Source organism: Vitis vinifera, chromosome 14, assembly GCF_030704535.1.
Source record: "Vitis vinifera cultivar Pinot Noir 40024 chromosome 14, ASM3070453v1".
Classification (NCBI taxonomy): Eukaryota; Viridiplantae; Streptophyta; class Magnoliopsida; order Vitales; family Vitaceae; genus Vitis; species Vitis vinifera.
Genome location: NC_081818.1, coordinates 21,042,505 through 21,057,912, shown reverse-complemented (window position 1 = coordinate 21,057,912; position 15,408 = coordinate 21,042,505). Strand labels below are relative to the sequence as shown.

Here is a 15,408-nt window from a genome sequence, read left to right as displayed (position 1 = left end):
TATAAAACTCTATTTGATCATGAATGACCATTGGCCCTAAAAACCCTAAGATCACTAAAGAGAGAAAGACTTTGTTTACTCTTATTCTTAATTTTGTTATTAGATTATAGATATTCTAAATCTTGAGATATACCAATTTTCATCAACAATTCACTTTAATTTGATTTTATAAATTGCTTTTAGAAATTTTACATCCATCAAAACCAACTTCTTTTGAATTTAAGCTTTACATTGAAAGTTCATTCTTAACTATTCAACACCAGTACTTCTTAAATCAATCCTAAAGGATGATAAACCCAAATGCTAAGTACCATAGTTGTCCACTCATGATTTCTTTGATGGGGTAACTACATGGCCAAAGGAATATATAAGAATTGGATTGAAAGGATTTGTAATAAAAGGAAAGCAAAACCTTATGTTTAGAAAGTGTTGAACCAATAGGGCTAAGGATAAAGAAGCATGTGTTAGGAGAGATTATGCAACAAGGGGCACTAGTCATACATCCTTGGTAAGAATAATCCTACGATAAAGCATCATTTTGAAAGGTCTCAAATTACTCCCTCAAACATAGCTAATGATTTTATGAAGTCTTGTAGGAAGAAGCACTAGACTTGTTGGAAAAAATGACTTACATGTCTTTTCAGATTGATTAGATATCTTAGTGAGGAATTTTAATTGGTATTACATTTCAAATCAAGGGCAAGTTATATTTTGCTATAATGAAACATGTTAGGTAAGCTCATATGTGATGGATGGGAGTGGATTTGAAAATTTTAAATCAACCCTCAATTACCAATTGGGAAATTTAAAAAAAAAAAACATATAAATAAATAAACACCTTATGATATATATATATATATATATATATATATATGATCTTTATGATCAATTAACTAATCTTAGACAAGGAGATATAATGGTGGTTAAGTAATGAGCAAGTTTGAAGAGATAAAATTTAATATAAGGGAATTAAAGATGTACAATAAACTCTTTATTTAAATCACGATTGAGAGTTGAAATTTGTAGCCTATGTTATGAGTTTGAATTAACCTCAAGAGTGGATAATAATTTGGATAATTTCTAATGATTAGGGTTTTTCCCAAGTCAGAGAGAAAGCTAGAAGAAAATGTAAAGTTCAATATAGTAAACCTATGTTATTCACCTAAAGGGAGGGGATGAACTAAGTAATGATCACTTTCAAAAAATTTATTAAATTATAAAAGTATATGCAATTAAGATATAAAATGATAACTAATAACAAGAACAAGAAAATAATAAAATGGTAGGAAAAGAGAATACAAAATCCAATTTTATATTATGGTTTGGTACAATCCTACCTAGAATCATAACCTCAAGTTTCAACCCAAGCCTTAATATGCTCCACATATTAAAAGCCCTTCAAACCAAGGACTCCTTCAGTATACACTGAGCTTCCAAGTGAAAATGGACCTTTTGTAATTCCACAAATATTCTTCCAACACTTGAAACTACTTCATAAGTGTTCTTCAAACATTTAAAAATACTCGCTCAATTATTACATCAAATTTAGAAACAAGAGAACATAAGAACTAGCTTTACAAATTTATTACAATGGAAAAAGTAATTAGTCTCAAAGGCATAATTAATAACTTTTTCAATTTTTTGAATAATTGCATTCAAAGTATACTAAAATATCAAGATTTGGATAATAAGATGATTTGCAAGTGGTAGTCTATCCATAAATGAGGATCAAGAGTTTTAAATAGGAGTTTCAAATTGAAACTAATCATTAATCACAAGTTACAACTTAATCAATTGATCGGGCGATCAACCAAAAGCAAACCGTTGGATCCTTTTCAATTATCATTGAAAGACAAGAACTTGCACCGGTTGAGGCACCCTTAACTAGTTGACTAGGTGGTCAACCACTTTGATGAACATCATCATAAACATAGAAAATTATTACAATAAAATGACCTTTAATAACTCAAACTAGTCAAATTGGAAACTTAAAATTAAAAACCTTTTTATAATTATGTAATGCATGTTAAAATATGAGTTTTTATCCTTAAAATAATTTATCGTAATCTTCATAACTAATACATTAATAAGTTCATTTTAGAACTTTTTTAAAAAGCTCATTCTTTTTTTCAAAGAGACTTCATTTTAAAGGTTAATATTAAGACATTTATTTTTAGTGATTAGCACCTTGACTTAGGATTAGTACTAGAGAACCTATATATAATCTTGAAGAAAACCTTCTCTTGATCATGGAGGAAAATATCGTGTATCGAAGGGTTTCGACACGATATTTCATGGAGAAATATCGGTCCGGCGATATTTTTGACGATTTCTCGCGATATATCGTGTGGTCAACGCGGGTCAAACCCGCTACAGTGCTCCATTTTCTTGGAGCTGAGAGGATTTGAACCCCAAACCTTTTGGTTTGGGGTTCATCCGCTTACCACCTGGGCTAAGTTGCCCTTTGATACATAATATGCAACAACTATATATATACTTAAATTCATTATATAAAGAAAATATAAGAATATTTTAAATAGCAAATTAATTATAATTAAATGCAAAGTCTTTTAATTAATTACCAAAAATATAAAAATTATATAATTTTCTTCATAATGTTTTTAATATCATTAATAATTAATTAAATATTAAAAAATTATATTTATATATATCATTATTTATTTTATATTGTTTAATTAGTATGTTTGTAATATGGATGATTTAATGTTATTTTTACATTCAATTGTAATTAATTTTTATATTTTTATTGAATTAACTTAGGTTAATTTGATTATTTAATTATAAATTGATATGTTTATTTTAGATGATTATTTATGATTTATTTTCACATTTAGAATTAAATTAAACTAGTTAACTTAGCTAAATTATTTAATTAATTTAATTAACATGCTAAATTATTTAATTAATTTAATTAACATGCTAAATTATTTAATTAATTTAATTAACATGAAATAGTATATTTTGAATATGAAATATGTTTATTTAATGAATTTAATGTGTACAAATTATTGATATTTAATGAAATGAAATATTTTATGTGATTGAGAACAATTACAAAATTAACATTTCTTATAGATCGACATGATGTAATTACATTATTATCACAAATTATATCATATATATATATATATATATATATATATATCAAATTTTTCAATAAAACAACTTTAAAATGTCAATTATACTTCTAATTATATTATTATGAGGTTTTTCTTGCATTTCCATGAGTTTTTAACAATTTTAAGTCTACTGATATTTTTTTCCAGAATATCCGCCGATATATCCGATATATCCGTAAAATCGAAGTACCGATATATCCGTGATTACCGATATTTTCTTCCATGCTCTTGATTTATTCTTTAATTCCATAGTATTAAGTTGCATAACTTCTTCTTAATTGATTTAGGCGCTCTTTTTTCGTATCACACTTAAAAATCAAATGTTAAATTCAAATAATCTTGGTTGTGTGATCATGAGAAGTTAAATTTAACCAAATCTTACACTACCAAAAGCATGATGAGGGTAGGAGAATTTAAGCCACTACAATAAAAGTAGACTCTATGATAATATTGATGTTCATTCAAAAAATGTACTCTACAAGTGATGAATGAAGAAAGGACAGTGAGAATTATTGTTTTAATTATACGGAAATTGATGTCTAAAGAAAATTTAGGCACTAATATTAAGATAGACAAAAAGACAATAGGATATCAAACCCAATTGTCATGAAAAAAGATAGGCAATAGGCACTAATGATAAAAGTGGTGACTCCAATAATGATATCAAACCCTAAATATTGAATCTTCAATAAATGAAAAAGATAAAGAATGTTGGATAATAATGAAGGTGGTGACTCCTCCAACCAAACCAGACCCTTAAATTACCCATGATTTTCAAAAAAAAAAAAAACATTAGTTTTTAATCATTGTTAAATAATATTCTTGTCCCAGCAGAGAGAGAGAGAGAGAGAGAGAGATTCTAATGTTCAAACTTTGAATTCAGCACAGAGAGAGAGAGAGAGAGATCCTAATGTTCAAACTTTGAATTGAGCACACAAAGGGTGGAGTTTCTCTTGCACCCTACTTCATGTATATTATTTATCCTAAAAATTGGCAGTTTAGTAATTTTAACGCAGGTAGAATGGACTTAGACCAGCTAGCCGCCTCTGATCCTATTGGAGCCTTCTTGATTTATTATAATAGTTGTCAGTTCTCAATCCCTGTTGCTTTCACCCATCACAAACTAGAAGTCATGCTCTTATCGCAAAAGAGAGTTGTTTGTATATATATGATCCCAATACTTTCAAAATTATTATTAGAATTTGATTAAGAGTTCCACGTTTACCACATTATTTGTGAATCTGTGATGGTTGATGATGTCCATCATGTCCTTAAAAGATGTGGACATAAGAGGCAAGGGAGATGCAATTTCCTCTTTGGACACTCAAGCATCCTCGCAGATTCTGTCCTCTTTCAGGGCTTGGGCCCTTGAATTATAAGCCTCAATTCCCAATTCAAATCACCTTTCCCCACCCATGGATGTGGACTTGAGAATTGAATTTAAATTTCACGGCTGTCCCCAATCCTACAAAAGCGATTCCACAGTAAAAAGGCAAGATTTTCAAATGTCTGGGAAATCGGATTCCATATCAAATCCCATTCTGCATTATCTAACATTTAAGATTAAAAATTCGTGAAATTTTGTGCATTATAAACCCATCATTGTCTTAAGTGTGTGTCAATTCACAGGCACTGGAGAGACAAAACGTACAACGTCATGTAAAAAGAGAGGATTTACATAGAATTCTGTAATGAAGGAATCAAATAAAATTCTTCAAATAATGATGATAAGTAGGATTCCGAATTGAGCGTTTGAAAAAATGCTGATCCAAGTTGGAAGTGCAGATTGCTTGCTTTGAAAGGGATGTTCGTGTTAATAAACCTGATCCACTAACGACTTGACCCAGTTGCGTCCCTAGGGGCCAAGCATATCGGATAACCATAGGTAGAAAATTGTTTGGCGTAACTGAAACAAGATTGGTGTGAATCGTAGCTTAAAACCCGAAGTGGTTACAACTTACACAAGACTAAGGCAAAGGAAAGCTAAAATTTATAACTTAAGACATAGTATGATCAATTACCAAAGTGTATGTACAAAGCGAATGGCAAAAGTTAGAGCACTAACCGGTTCTATACAGATTTTCTGAGTGACAAAATGAAATCAAGGGGCTCTCCTCTTACTACTTATATTACAAATGAACCAAGCTCTCCAAACTCTCATTTCTTCAATTAAACTACTTACTTACAGGATACAGAGATCAGTGGTGCACGAGAACAGTGATAGGATCATGTTATATATACATTGCTAGGAGAACTCCCTTCCCTTAATACTCCTTGGAAAAAGTTCAAAATTCCCTCTTCTTGGTTTCGTATGTTGTTTGTGGACTTTGGAGGCATTTAGCTTCCTTCTATATACACTTTCAGTTTGGGTTCTAAGCCACAGCAGGGATGCTGGAATTTTGGCGATCCCTGTTCAGGCAGTCAAACCCTTCCACTCTAACTGCTGCGGGTTTGAAGCCAACTTTCATCCTCACACATCCTCCCTTGCGTGCTGATGATGATGGAGACGCTAAACCGGATGGGGATGGGCTTGGTGGGATTGGCAACATAGACAAATGAGTAAGCCTCTCATCTCCAAACCGGACATCTTGGGTTAATGGGTTTGCAGCCCTGCTCGGAGGTGACCCACAAAAAAATCCAGGAGGTGATGAGGCTACCTGGGGTGTGGACGGTTCTGCACCATAGCCCTCCTGTAAAAAAAACAAGAATTTGATTAATCTAAAGTACAGCTCCAAGCCAATCCCTAACATTCAAGGATCAACCTATACATCATTCCATCAATAACAAAAATTGACCCATAAAACCCTGCAGAATCTTTACTAGGCTGAACAGAGACTTAGGTGATCATGGTTCAGACATAAACGTCCCATCTACTTCATGTAGAGGGCAACCAAATCACCCTTTACATCCACAAAAACAAAAAAAAAAATACTCATAACAAATTTTATGTTTGGTTTACTGGAAAAACAAAGGAAAAGAGTCAAAAGAATGACACAAATCACGTAGTCAAACAATAACTAGTTGCCTTGATTTTTCTATTTTCCTAGAGAATAACAAAAACACTCGTTAATTGCACAAAACTAGCTAGGTTCATTTTTCATCGCTAACCAAAAACAATGGAAAAGCCAGGATTTAAGGTTTTTTGCTTTTCCTTTCCTTTCCCTTCTATTTCTAGCAAATCAAACAAGAATTAAAAGGAAAAAGGATTTACCTTCATGAGAATGATGTCCAGAAGTTCTGACCCAGCCTTCACGTCACATACCTCGGCGTGACTGTAATTCCCAAAAAAGAAAAGAAAAGAAAATCCTCAAAAATTTGCAATCTTTCAAAGTTGAAAAACTAAGATAACCTAATCGCCAAAAAAAATAGAAAAGATTATAAAATCACCTTGTGTGCCATCTAAACGGCCTCCCCTGACTGTTACTCAACAAGCTGACACGCCGAGGTCTCGGGCACACAACAGGCTCCTTCCTATCAGCGATGGAAGCAGAGCCCCTCATCTCTTCACCGGCAGCAAAGGCGATCTGCTGAAGGTTAAAGTGATTCATCTTGGATACCACTTCAATTTAAAAGAACGCCTGTTTAACACCACAGCTCAAGATTTTCAGACAAAAATAACACCGTAATTCCCTAGATCTGAGAAAAACGCTTTTTTTAACATACTCGTTTGTTTTCCGAGAAACCCTTGGAAAAATAAATTAAATCAAAACTTTGCGTAACTCACTAAACCTAACCTAACTCCTTTGGCTTAGTTGAGTTGATTCCTTCAATTTACAAATACCAAAACCTAAAAATCCAGACAATTTATCTTCTTTCTTTTTCCTTCGATTTCACATCGACGAAACAGATCTGGTTCCTATGAGCAAGACAAAGAGGCCGACCTTAAAACCAGAAACTCGAAAATAAAAACAGAAACTTTCATGTTTTCCCATCAGATATTCAAGCGCTGTCGGAATAGATCAGAGCCGAACGCAAAAAGAATTATTTTTGCATCTATTCACTAGCGAAATAGTTTAAATTCAGAGATTTCGCTTGAAGACGGCTAAAATCAACCAGATCCGATTTAAAAACCAAGGCTACAATTTTTTATTTCTTATTTTTTTGGTGATTATTATTACTCATCTGAATCAATTAATTTTGCATATTTTAGTCAAGAAAACAAGAAAACAAAAATCAAAGATCTGAAAATAACAAGAAAAAAAATACCTGACTAGGTTGGATTCTCCGAACAAGAGATGAGAGGAATGTGCCGCGCCTCCGAGGAAGAAGAATGGGGAAAGGGGCTGGGCTGGACTTTATAGAACTGTCAAACGCTCTTGTGGTCCGCACACGGACTTCAACACGGCGTCGTTTGACCTTTTCCACCATTTTCTCACTTCCTCATCCTCTCTCTTTCCATTTTCTCTCTCGTTTATAAATACAACAAATTAATAAAAATACCTCTAAATCAAACGCGAGAAAATAAAACTGTCGAAACGTTCGAAAATCAAGTACAACGTTTAAAATATTTTCAATAAATCGAATAAAACTTCTTTTATGCCACTATAATTTTTCAAAATTCTTTTTTAAACACTAAATTAGGGCATTAAAATAATTTTTATTAATTATATGATATTTATTGTGAATATGCATGCCCTTTGCTCCAATTTCACACGTTTTAGAGGAGGAGGATAAATAATACTTTTTGTGTTTTTGGGATAAGGTATAATTACAAATTGATGAGGGGTAGATTGTAAATGCAAAAAGTATAGGGACGGGGATGGACGTGTTGGTCATTGATTTGACAGATTCAGTTCCTTACTTTTAAACTCGTTGGATACCAACTCACTCTGACTTTATATAATCTTATATTATTAGTGTACATAAATAAGATTCATTTTGAAAATAAAGTCAATATCAAATTAAATAGAGAAAATACTATATAATAAAGAATTGGAATTAGGATCCAATGCCACATCAATTTCAAGATTTGTTATTGAAATTATACCATGCATGATCTTTACCGAAAGGTGGATTCCACATTATATATATATTTTAGAATATTATACCTTATTAGATAATAAATAAATATCTTAAAATATGATTTTTAATTGTATATGATATTTTGGGATATACATATATTATGAATTCGATATTTTAATATCGTATATTCAATAGGATATGTTATGTTATATTATATTATATTTATATTTAATTTATGAAATAAATAAATAAAAATAATATAAAATGTATATTATTTTAATATTTAAAATAAAAATTAAATCACATTCTAATATTTTTTATTTAAAAAAATGAAATTTATCTTATATTTAACCATATTCATGTTTAAAATATTCAAACTTTATAAATAAAATTTTAATAATTTATATATCAAATATTAATAGTATTTTATTTTATATATATATATATTTAGCCATAAATTTAATTTATAATGAAAAATTATTTTTCAAAATGAGTTTATAAAAAAATAAAAAATAAAAAATAAAAAATAAAAAATAAATTTATAATACATGGGATATACATATCTCATCTCTTAATATGAGATTATCATATCATATGAAAAAGAGATTTTTTTTTAAAAAAAAAAATGGTGGATAATATATTTTACTATTTATCCAATCTCATATTTGATTGACTTATTATATCTCATTACTAATCAAACATGAGATATGATATATTATCTCATTTTTTTATCTTATCTTATTTTGTATCTCACCAACCAAATATGGTATAAAGGTATTAGAAAAATAATAAATAATTATTTTTTTCCTACAAATTTTTGTTCTTAGTTTTATATTTTTATTTTAAAATAAATATTCCCTTATGGGAAATATTTCCTTCATACAAATACAATCCCTAGGTATTACTAGAATATATAAAAAGGGTAAATGGAAATGGCAATACTTTCTTTCCTTTTTTTCCCGCTCAAAATAAAATCCTTTCTATGTTTTGTTTTTATAAAATTAGAAGAAAACAAAACAAAACAAAAAGAAAATAAAAGGAGGGAAATTAAATGGTTGAAAAATAGATATGAGATATGATATATTATCTCGTTTTTTATCATATCTTATTTTGTAGATCGTCAACCAAAAATGGCATAAAAGGCAATAGGAAAATAATAAACATATGCTAGAAAACTAAGCTTGAAAAGGTTTTTTTATTTATTTAGAAGGTTGAATTTTGTTTTTGTTTTTCATTCAAAAATAATGTTTGTGATTTTTATGTGTTATCTGTAATAATTTTTTTTCAATTGATTTTTTTTAAATGAATAGTTATTTTTTCCTAAATTTTTTTTCTCAATTTTATATTTATATTCCTTCATACAAATACAATCCCTACGGTATCACTAGAATATATAGAAAAGGCAAATGGAAATGGCAATACTTTCTTTCCTTTTTTCCCCGCTCAAAATAAAATCCTTTCTATGTTTTGTTTTTTATAAAATTAGAAGAAAACAAAACAAAAAGAAAAGAAATGGAGAGGAGAGAATTTTATCTTTCTTTCTTATCTACAGAAATTTTGAACAAAGGGGAAATTAAATGCTTGAAAAATAGACTATTTCAAACTTTTCTAACTTTTTAATACGAGGAATATGGAAATAAAAAATCTTTTTGGATTTTTTCTTTTTTTTTCCTTAATATATAGTTTTTCTTTTATAATACCCATATATATGCGTATGTGGGTTACGAGCATTGCCATGAACAATATATGAGAGAGTTGGAAAAATATCAATACAAAAATATTAGAATTGGCACAAGTCAAGTATTGATTTAGTATTTTTAAATTATATCATCAATTATTTTACTTACAATATAAAATAAATAAAAAAGGGAATAAACTCAAACATTTTTCATTTTTCATTCTTCAATTATCTTTAAATAGGGTTTATCGTTTTTTAATTATCTTAAACTAATAGTTTATCATTTTCGCTTAATTGCTAAAATATTTTAAAATATTGAAATTTAAGTTTTTGCATTTTAAATTAATAACTAGGGAATATAATTTCAGGTTTTGAGAGATTTAACTTTTAATATTTTATTTTATAATGTGATTTATACTACATATACTTAAAATAATTACTTATTAAGTAAATAGAGATTAAGGGACTATATGGTAATTATCTTCGAAATTATTTCTAAAAAATAGTTTTTAAAAAATTGTTCTTTAAATTTTACAAAACAAAATTCTATTTGAAAATTTAAAATACTTTTAAGTTATTTTTAAATATGTTTTAAAAATAATTTTATATCTAGTGTTTTATTTTTAATCATTTAATGTGTTTGTATAATTATTTCTTAAAATAATCCTGATAAAACAAGTGAAAATAATATAAAGTAATTATAAGAAGTTTTATAAAATAGAAAATATAAAACAATTTTTTATTGTCAAATATATTTTTATTCCATATATCAAAAAACTATTCTTAAAAATAATTCTCAAACATATCCTAAAAATATAAAAAAAGAAAGAACGAAAAAATTAAAAATTAAATTTAAAAACAATAAATTATTTTTAAATTACTTTTTAAAATTATATTACAAATCAAACATGATAAAATTTTAAAATGTTTTTTTCTTTATTTTAATACATTTTGAAGACCAAACATAATTTTAGTATTTTTAAAAAACTCAAAACACTTACTATACACAAGGACCCACTTATTTGAGAATATGATTTAAAGGAATTCACAATTTTTAAAGTTAATATATCTTCTACACATTATCATTTTAATATTTTATCAAAGAATAAAAATCGATATTTAGTAATTTAATAGTAAATATTAGAAATTACAAACCCGGAAATCAAGCAAAGAGGATGAGAAAATGACAAAGGTAGGGAGGAAGAGGAAGAGGTAGCCAAGAAATTGGGTTTTGAGTGTTGGAAATTGGGATTGTGAGAGTTGAAAGTTGAAACCAGATTGATGACACCAGGGGTGGTGCCTTGGGAGTTGGGAGTTGCCCACTTTGACTTTGACCCATACGATGTGAGAAAAGTAGAAAACAGACCAAGTCTCCGCTGCTTCCTTATCACCCGCTATTGGAGGTGCTTCCCATGGGAACCCAACCCAGAGGGAGACGCGTGTAGGGCTGATGGACGCTCATCCCTGATTCCCTAGTGGGAAAAGGGAGGGTGGTGGGTGGGAATCGGGATGAAGGCCTCCTTTCCACTTTGGAATGTGATTCGGCCGACGTTACCCTTATGATGCCCAACTCCACCTTTTGGAAGTTGCACTTGTTGCTGACATGCGCACCACGTTTTTTCTTTTTTTGGGGTAGTGTCACACTTTAGGTTTGGAGCTTGTCTCTTTACTCTTCTCCTCTTTCTCTTACTCATAAACAAAGTGTATGAAATTAGTAAAGGGTGATTAATCAAAACCTTAATTATTATTGAGTTTACTTGGTTATACTAAATCCAAATATGGATAGATAATGGTTGATTGCTAATATTTTCCAAGTAAGATGAAGTCCTAGAAGACTCATAGGATATGGATAGATATTTGAAATGTATTCATATTCAAAAGGTCCATCAAAATCACAACTAAGATTAAACCTATGGTTTGGCTTTTAGAGATTATAAAAGTCAATCATAATCATAATTGAATTTAAATCAACAATTTTGCTTTTAATGAAATCATAAAAAGTAGGCGTAGACATATAAGCCGATAACTCTCAAAGATATTTAAATGAAATATCGTTTTTAATGTGTTTTACATGTAAAAATGAAAATGAAAATGAGAATAGAGGTGACGGTAGGATGACATGACAGAAGAATTAAAATCCTAATAAAATGTATTTTGGTTTATATAAAGTAAATTTTTTATTCCTATTTTCATAATCCACATGTAATAATTAATTTATTTGGGAAATTATAGATGCATCTGTCTAAACTCTCTTTGCATCCATTATATTTACACATCCACCTAAAAATTAAAAATTTATTAATACATTCACCTTACAATTTTAAAACAACTAAAACATTTTTCTCATTATTATCTCTCTAAATCCATCATCTTCTTCCTTTTTCTCTCATCCTAGTTTTTCCTAACCCAAATCCTAACTACAAATCCTAGTTTTTTACATTTTGTTCCAATCTATAGAACATGAAAATCTTTTTGAGCTTATTCATATATAATTTTTTATCAAAACACTTGTAGAAATGGTTGAAAAACAATTAGGAAGAATATATAAAATTTAGAAGTGAGAAATGGTGAAAAATTGCAATTTCAATGGAGAAAAAAAAATTGGAACTCGTGATGTCTAGTCTAGGAAGACCGGATATAGTTGAGATGTTTGACCCTCCAGTGTTGGACATCTTAGCTATATTTGGCCCTCTAGTGCTGAACATTTCCACTATGTTCAATGCCATATTGTTGGATATCTCATCTATGTCCGACCTTCTAGTGTTAGACATCTCAACTATCTTATGCTCTTTAGTGCCAAAAATGATGGAAATTAAGTTTTTTTTAAAAAAAAAAGTTTAATTTGACTAAATTTATTATGCTTACAACTATACTTGCAACTTTTTTAACAGTTATATGTTTTTTAATGGTTACATATAACATAAATAGTACCATCAATATTCAAAATGAAATTGACATCTAAATCATCATACGACAATAATAATTCAATAGATCATATATCATCCATCTAAATACACGGTATCTTCCTTGAATACATTGTTAGACAACATTAATAATACAATACATCATATATCAACAAGTATCTTGTGTAATAACATTGCTAGAAATTAAATCATGAAACATCTCAATGACAGGTACATATGAAGCCTTTCACATTTAACAACCAACATCCAAGCATCATCAGTTGTTAGTTTTACACCCTTAAGAGTAAATGGACACCCATATTTCTTTATTTCTGTCAATCTTCCTTTCTGTTTCTTGTTACTCCTATTTTCAATTTAGTCTTCAATGAATCTCTATATACTCCACTTCTTTCATAAGTAAAAATAATTCTCAGTTTTTGTCAACGAGGTCCCCTTATATCTCCTTTACTAATTATAATAATCATTGCATTCCTTTTACCAGTTTTTTGTACACATTCAATCCATGTCTCCTTACTACGATGAATGATATTCGTTGTGAACACAGTTGTGTAGTCTATCATTATTGAAGGTTCTAGTATAGATGCCCCATCTCATATTAAAATTTTAATTTAGTTAAAATTTTCAATTAAAGATATTGTTCAATTGTATAGAGTCAAACACTCTTATAGATGTCAAACTCTATACAATTGGACATTCTTAAGATGTTTGGAGGTATGCGGCTAAACACCCTTAAGAGTGTTCAAAAGTATACAGTTGGGCACCCTTAAGAGTGTCCAGAAGTATACAACTAAACACCCTTAAAAGTGTCCCAAAGTATACGACTAGATACCCTTGGAAGTGTTTGGAGGTATAGGGTTGGACAACCATAAAATGTTCGACCTTGGAACTTCGAATGATATCTACAACTCCTCTTGCTTCCAACCTAAAAAAATGCAATAAAAAATATTTTAAAAAATGTATAAAAACAATACTTATAGAGTTGCAACATCATTGGATATGATTATTTGGTTATCCATTGGTAAGAAACACAACTCTCTTGCTAAATTTGGCTAGGGTTATAGAGAGATTAAAAGAGAAAGAATGGAGGAAGAAGGAGAGGGAAATATTTGTATTTTTGTGTTGAAGGGGTACTTTGGGAATTTTACTAATGAGCATTCATGTCTTAAAAAATTTCATTAAAAGAGTGGATGCAAAGAGAGTTTAGGTAGATGCTTTTATAATTTCCCTTTTCATTTTTTATTTCAGCATTTAAATATGATATTAGGCCATGTTTGATACATGGTCCATGAGATCAAATGTTTTCTGATCATTCTTTTAAATAAATATGATAATTTAATTATTATGTTTGGATGCACCTAAAAATATAAGGTTAGAATGATTATTTGTTTTAATTTCAATATCTGGTAACTATGGAAATGAGAATGAAAAAAAAGAAACAAAATGATAATAATACACTTTTACATAGTTTAATATATTTTTTATTTTCATTTTAAAAGAACATCTTTAGAGTGTTTTTTTTTACTAATAAGATTCAAAAAAATAATATTTATTCAATAAATAAAAATTAAATGTTAAACATTATACAAACCCAATGCAAATGAAGGAAAAAAAAACATATTTTATATAAAGAAACCAAAATGCCTCTTATTGGAGATCAATTGCAATCCTATTTATAAGTGAACTTTTATTTTTGCTGAAATCATTTTTTATTTTATTCTCATTTTCATTTAAATTGTCTAAATATGAGAATGAATGCCAAAAGAAATGAGATGTTCATTCTCATGTCTCATTCCAAACTACCAAATATGGCTTTAAAGGAATTAAAGTCTTATTTGGTAACTAATTTTTAAAATAGTCTTCTATTCTCAAAAAAAAAAAAAAAAAAAAAAAAAAAAAAAAAAAAAAGGAAAACATATTTGATAATTACTAAGCAGAAAACAATTTTCTATTCTTAGAAATAAAAAATGGATTTTTTGTTTAAAAAAAATCTTATAATTGTTTTTAGTTTTTTTTCTTGTTTTTAGAGGGCTATTGTAAAAAATAATTATATAAATATGGAGAATGATTAAAAATAAAGTCTTACATATAAACCACTACTTATATTAGATTCTTAGTCCATTGTTATTATGGTAATGAAGCTCATGTGATGACATCGTAGACAAATTTAAATCCTAGTAGAAGGTTTTTGGGATGCCAAAATTACAAGGTAATATTGTGTTTGTCTGTCAAATATGTTTAGATTTATCCTTGGTGTTTTTGTAGACGTATGTTCAGATTTGGTACAAAAATACTGAGGTTGTGGATTATTCATGTGGTATGATGGTCCCATGTGTGGTATATCGAAACAAATAATTCTTGGATTGTTGAATGTTGTGAAAAAGAAGGAAAATGAAGTTGTAGTAAATTGAAGAAAAAATAAATGCATGTTTTGAATGATGATTATATCATGAGCAATCTGTTTGCTTCTTTTGATTGTCCCAATATAGAGAAATTGTGTTCTTTTGGATCAAGACTTCCCCAAGTTACCTGGAAATTAGAAGGCTGCTTACTTAATTTGAATTTTATATTTTGTGTAAACATTTTGAACAAATGAGGAGATGAACAATTTCTGTAAACATTTTGTGTAAACAACATGTGGAGGCATTGATGGAATTACAATGTAATTTTGTGGTTAATGGAATGAACAAATTGAATTACAAATTTG

General features: G+C 28.9%; 1 protein-coding gene across 1 annotated transcript; it reads right to left on the bottom strand.

Annotated features, from left to right (window-relative positions):
• Nucleotides 1-5,108: 5,108 nt before the first annotated feature.
• Nucleotides 5,109-7,550, bottom strand: LOC100251510 (uncharacterized). The gene is made up of 4 exons (XM_010662125.3): nucleotides 7,347-7,550; nucleotides 6,528-6,718; nucleotides 6,352-6,412; nucleotides 5,109-5,830 (listed from the first exon to the last, which is right to left on the bottom strand). Exons 2-4 carry the CDS (start codon nucleotides 6,686-6,688, stop codon nucleotides 5,513-5,515), a joined length of 540 nt encoding a protein of 179 aa, XP_010660427.1. The 5' UTR covers nucleotides 6,689-6,718; nucleotides 7,347-7,550; the 3' UTR covers nucleotides 5,109-5,512.
• Nucleotides 7,551-15,408: the final 7,858 nt, after the last annotated feature.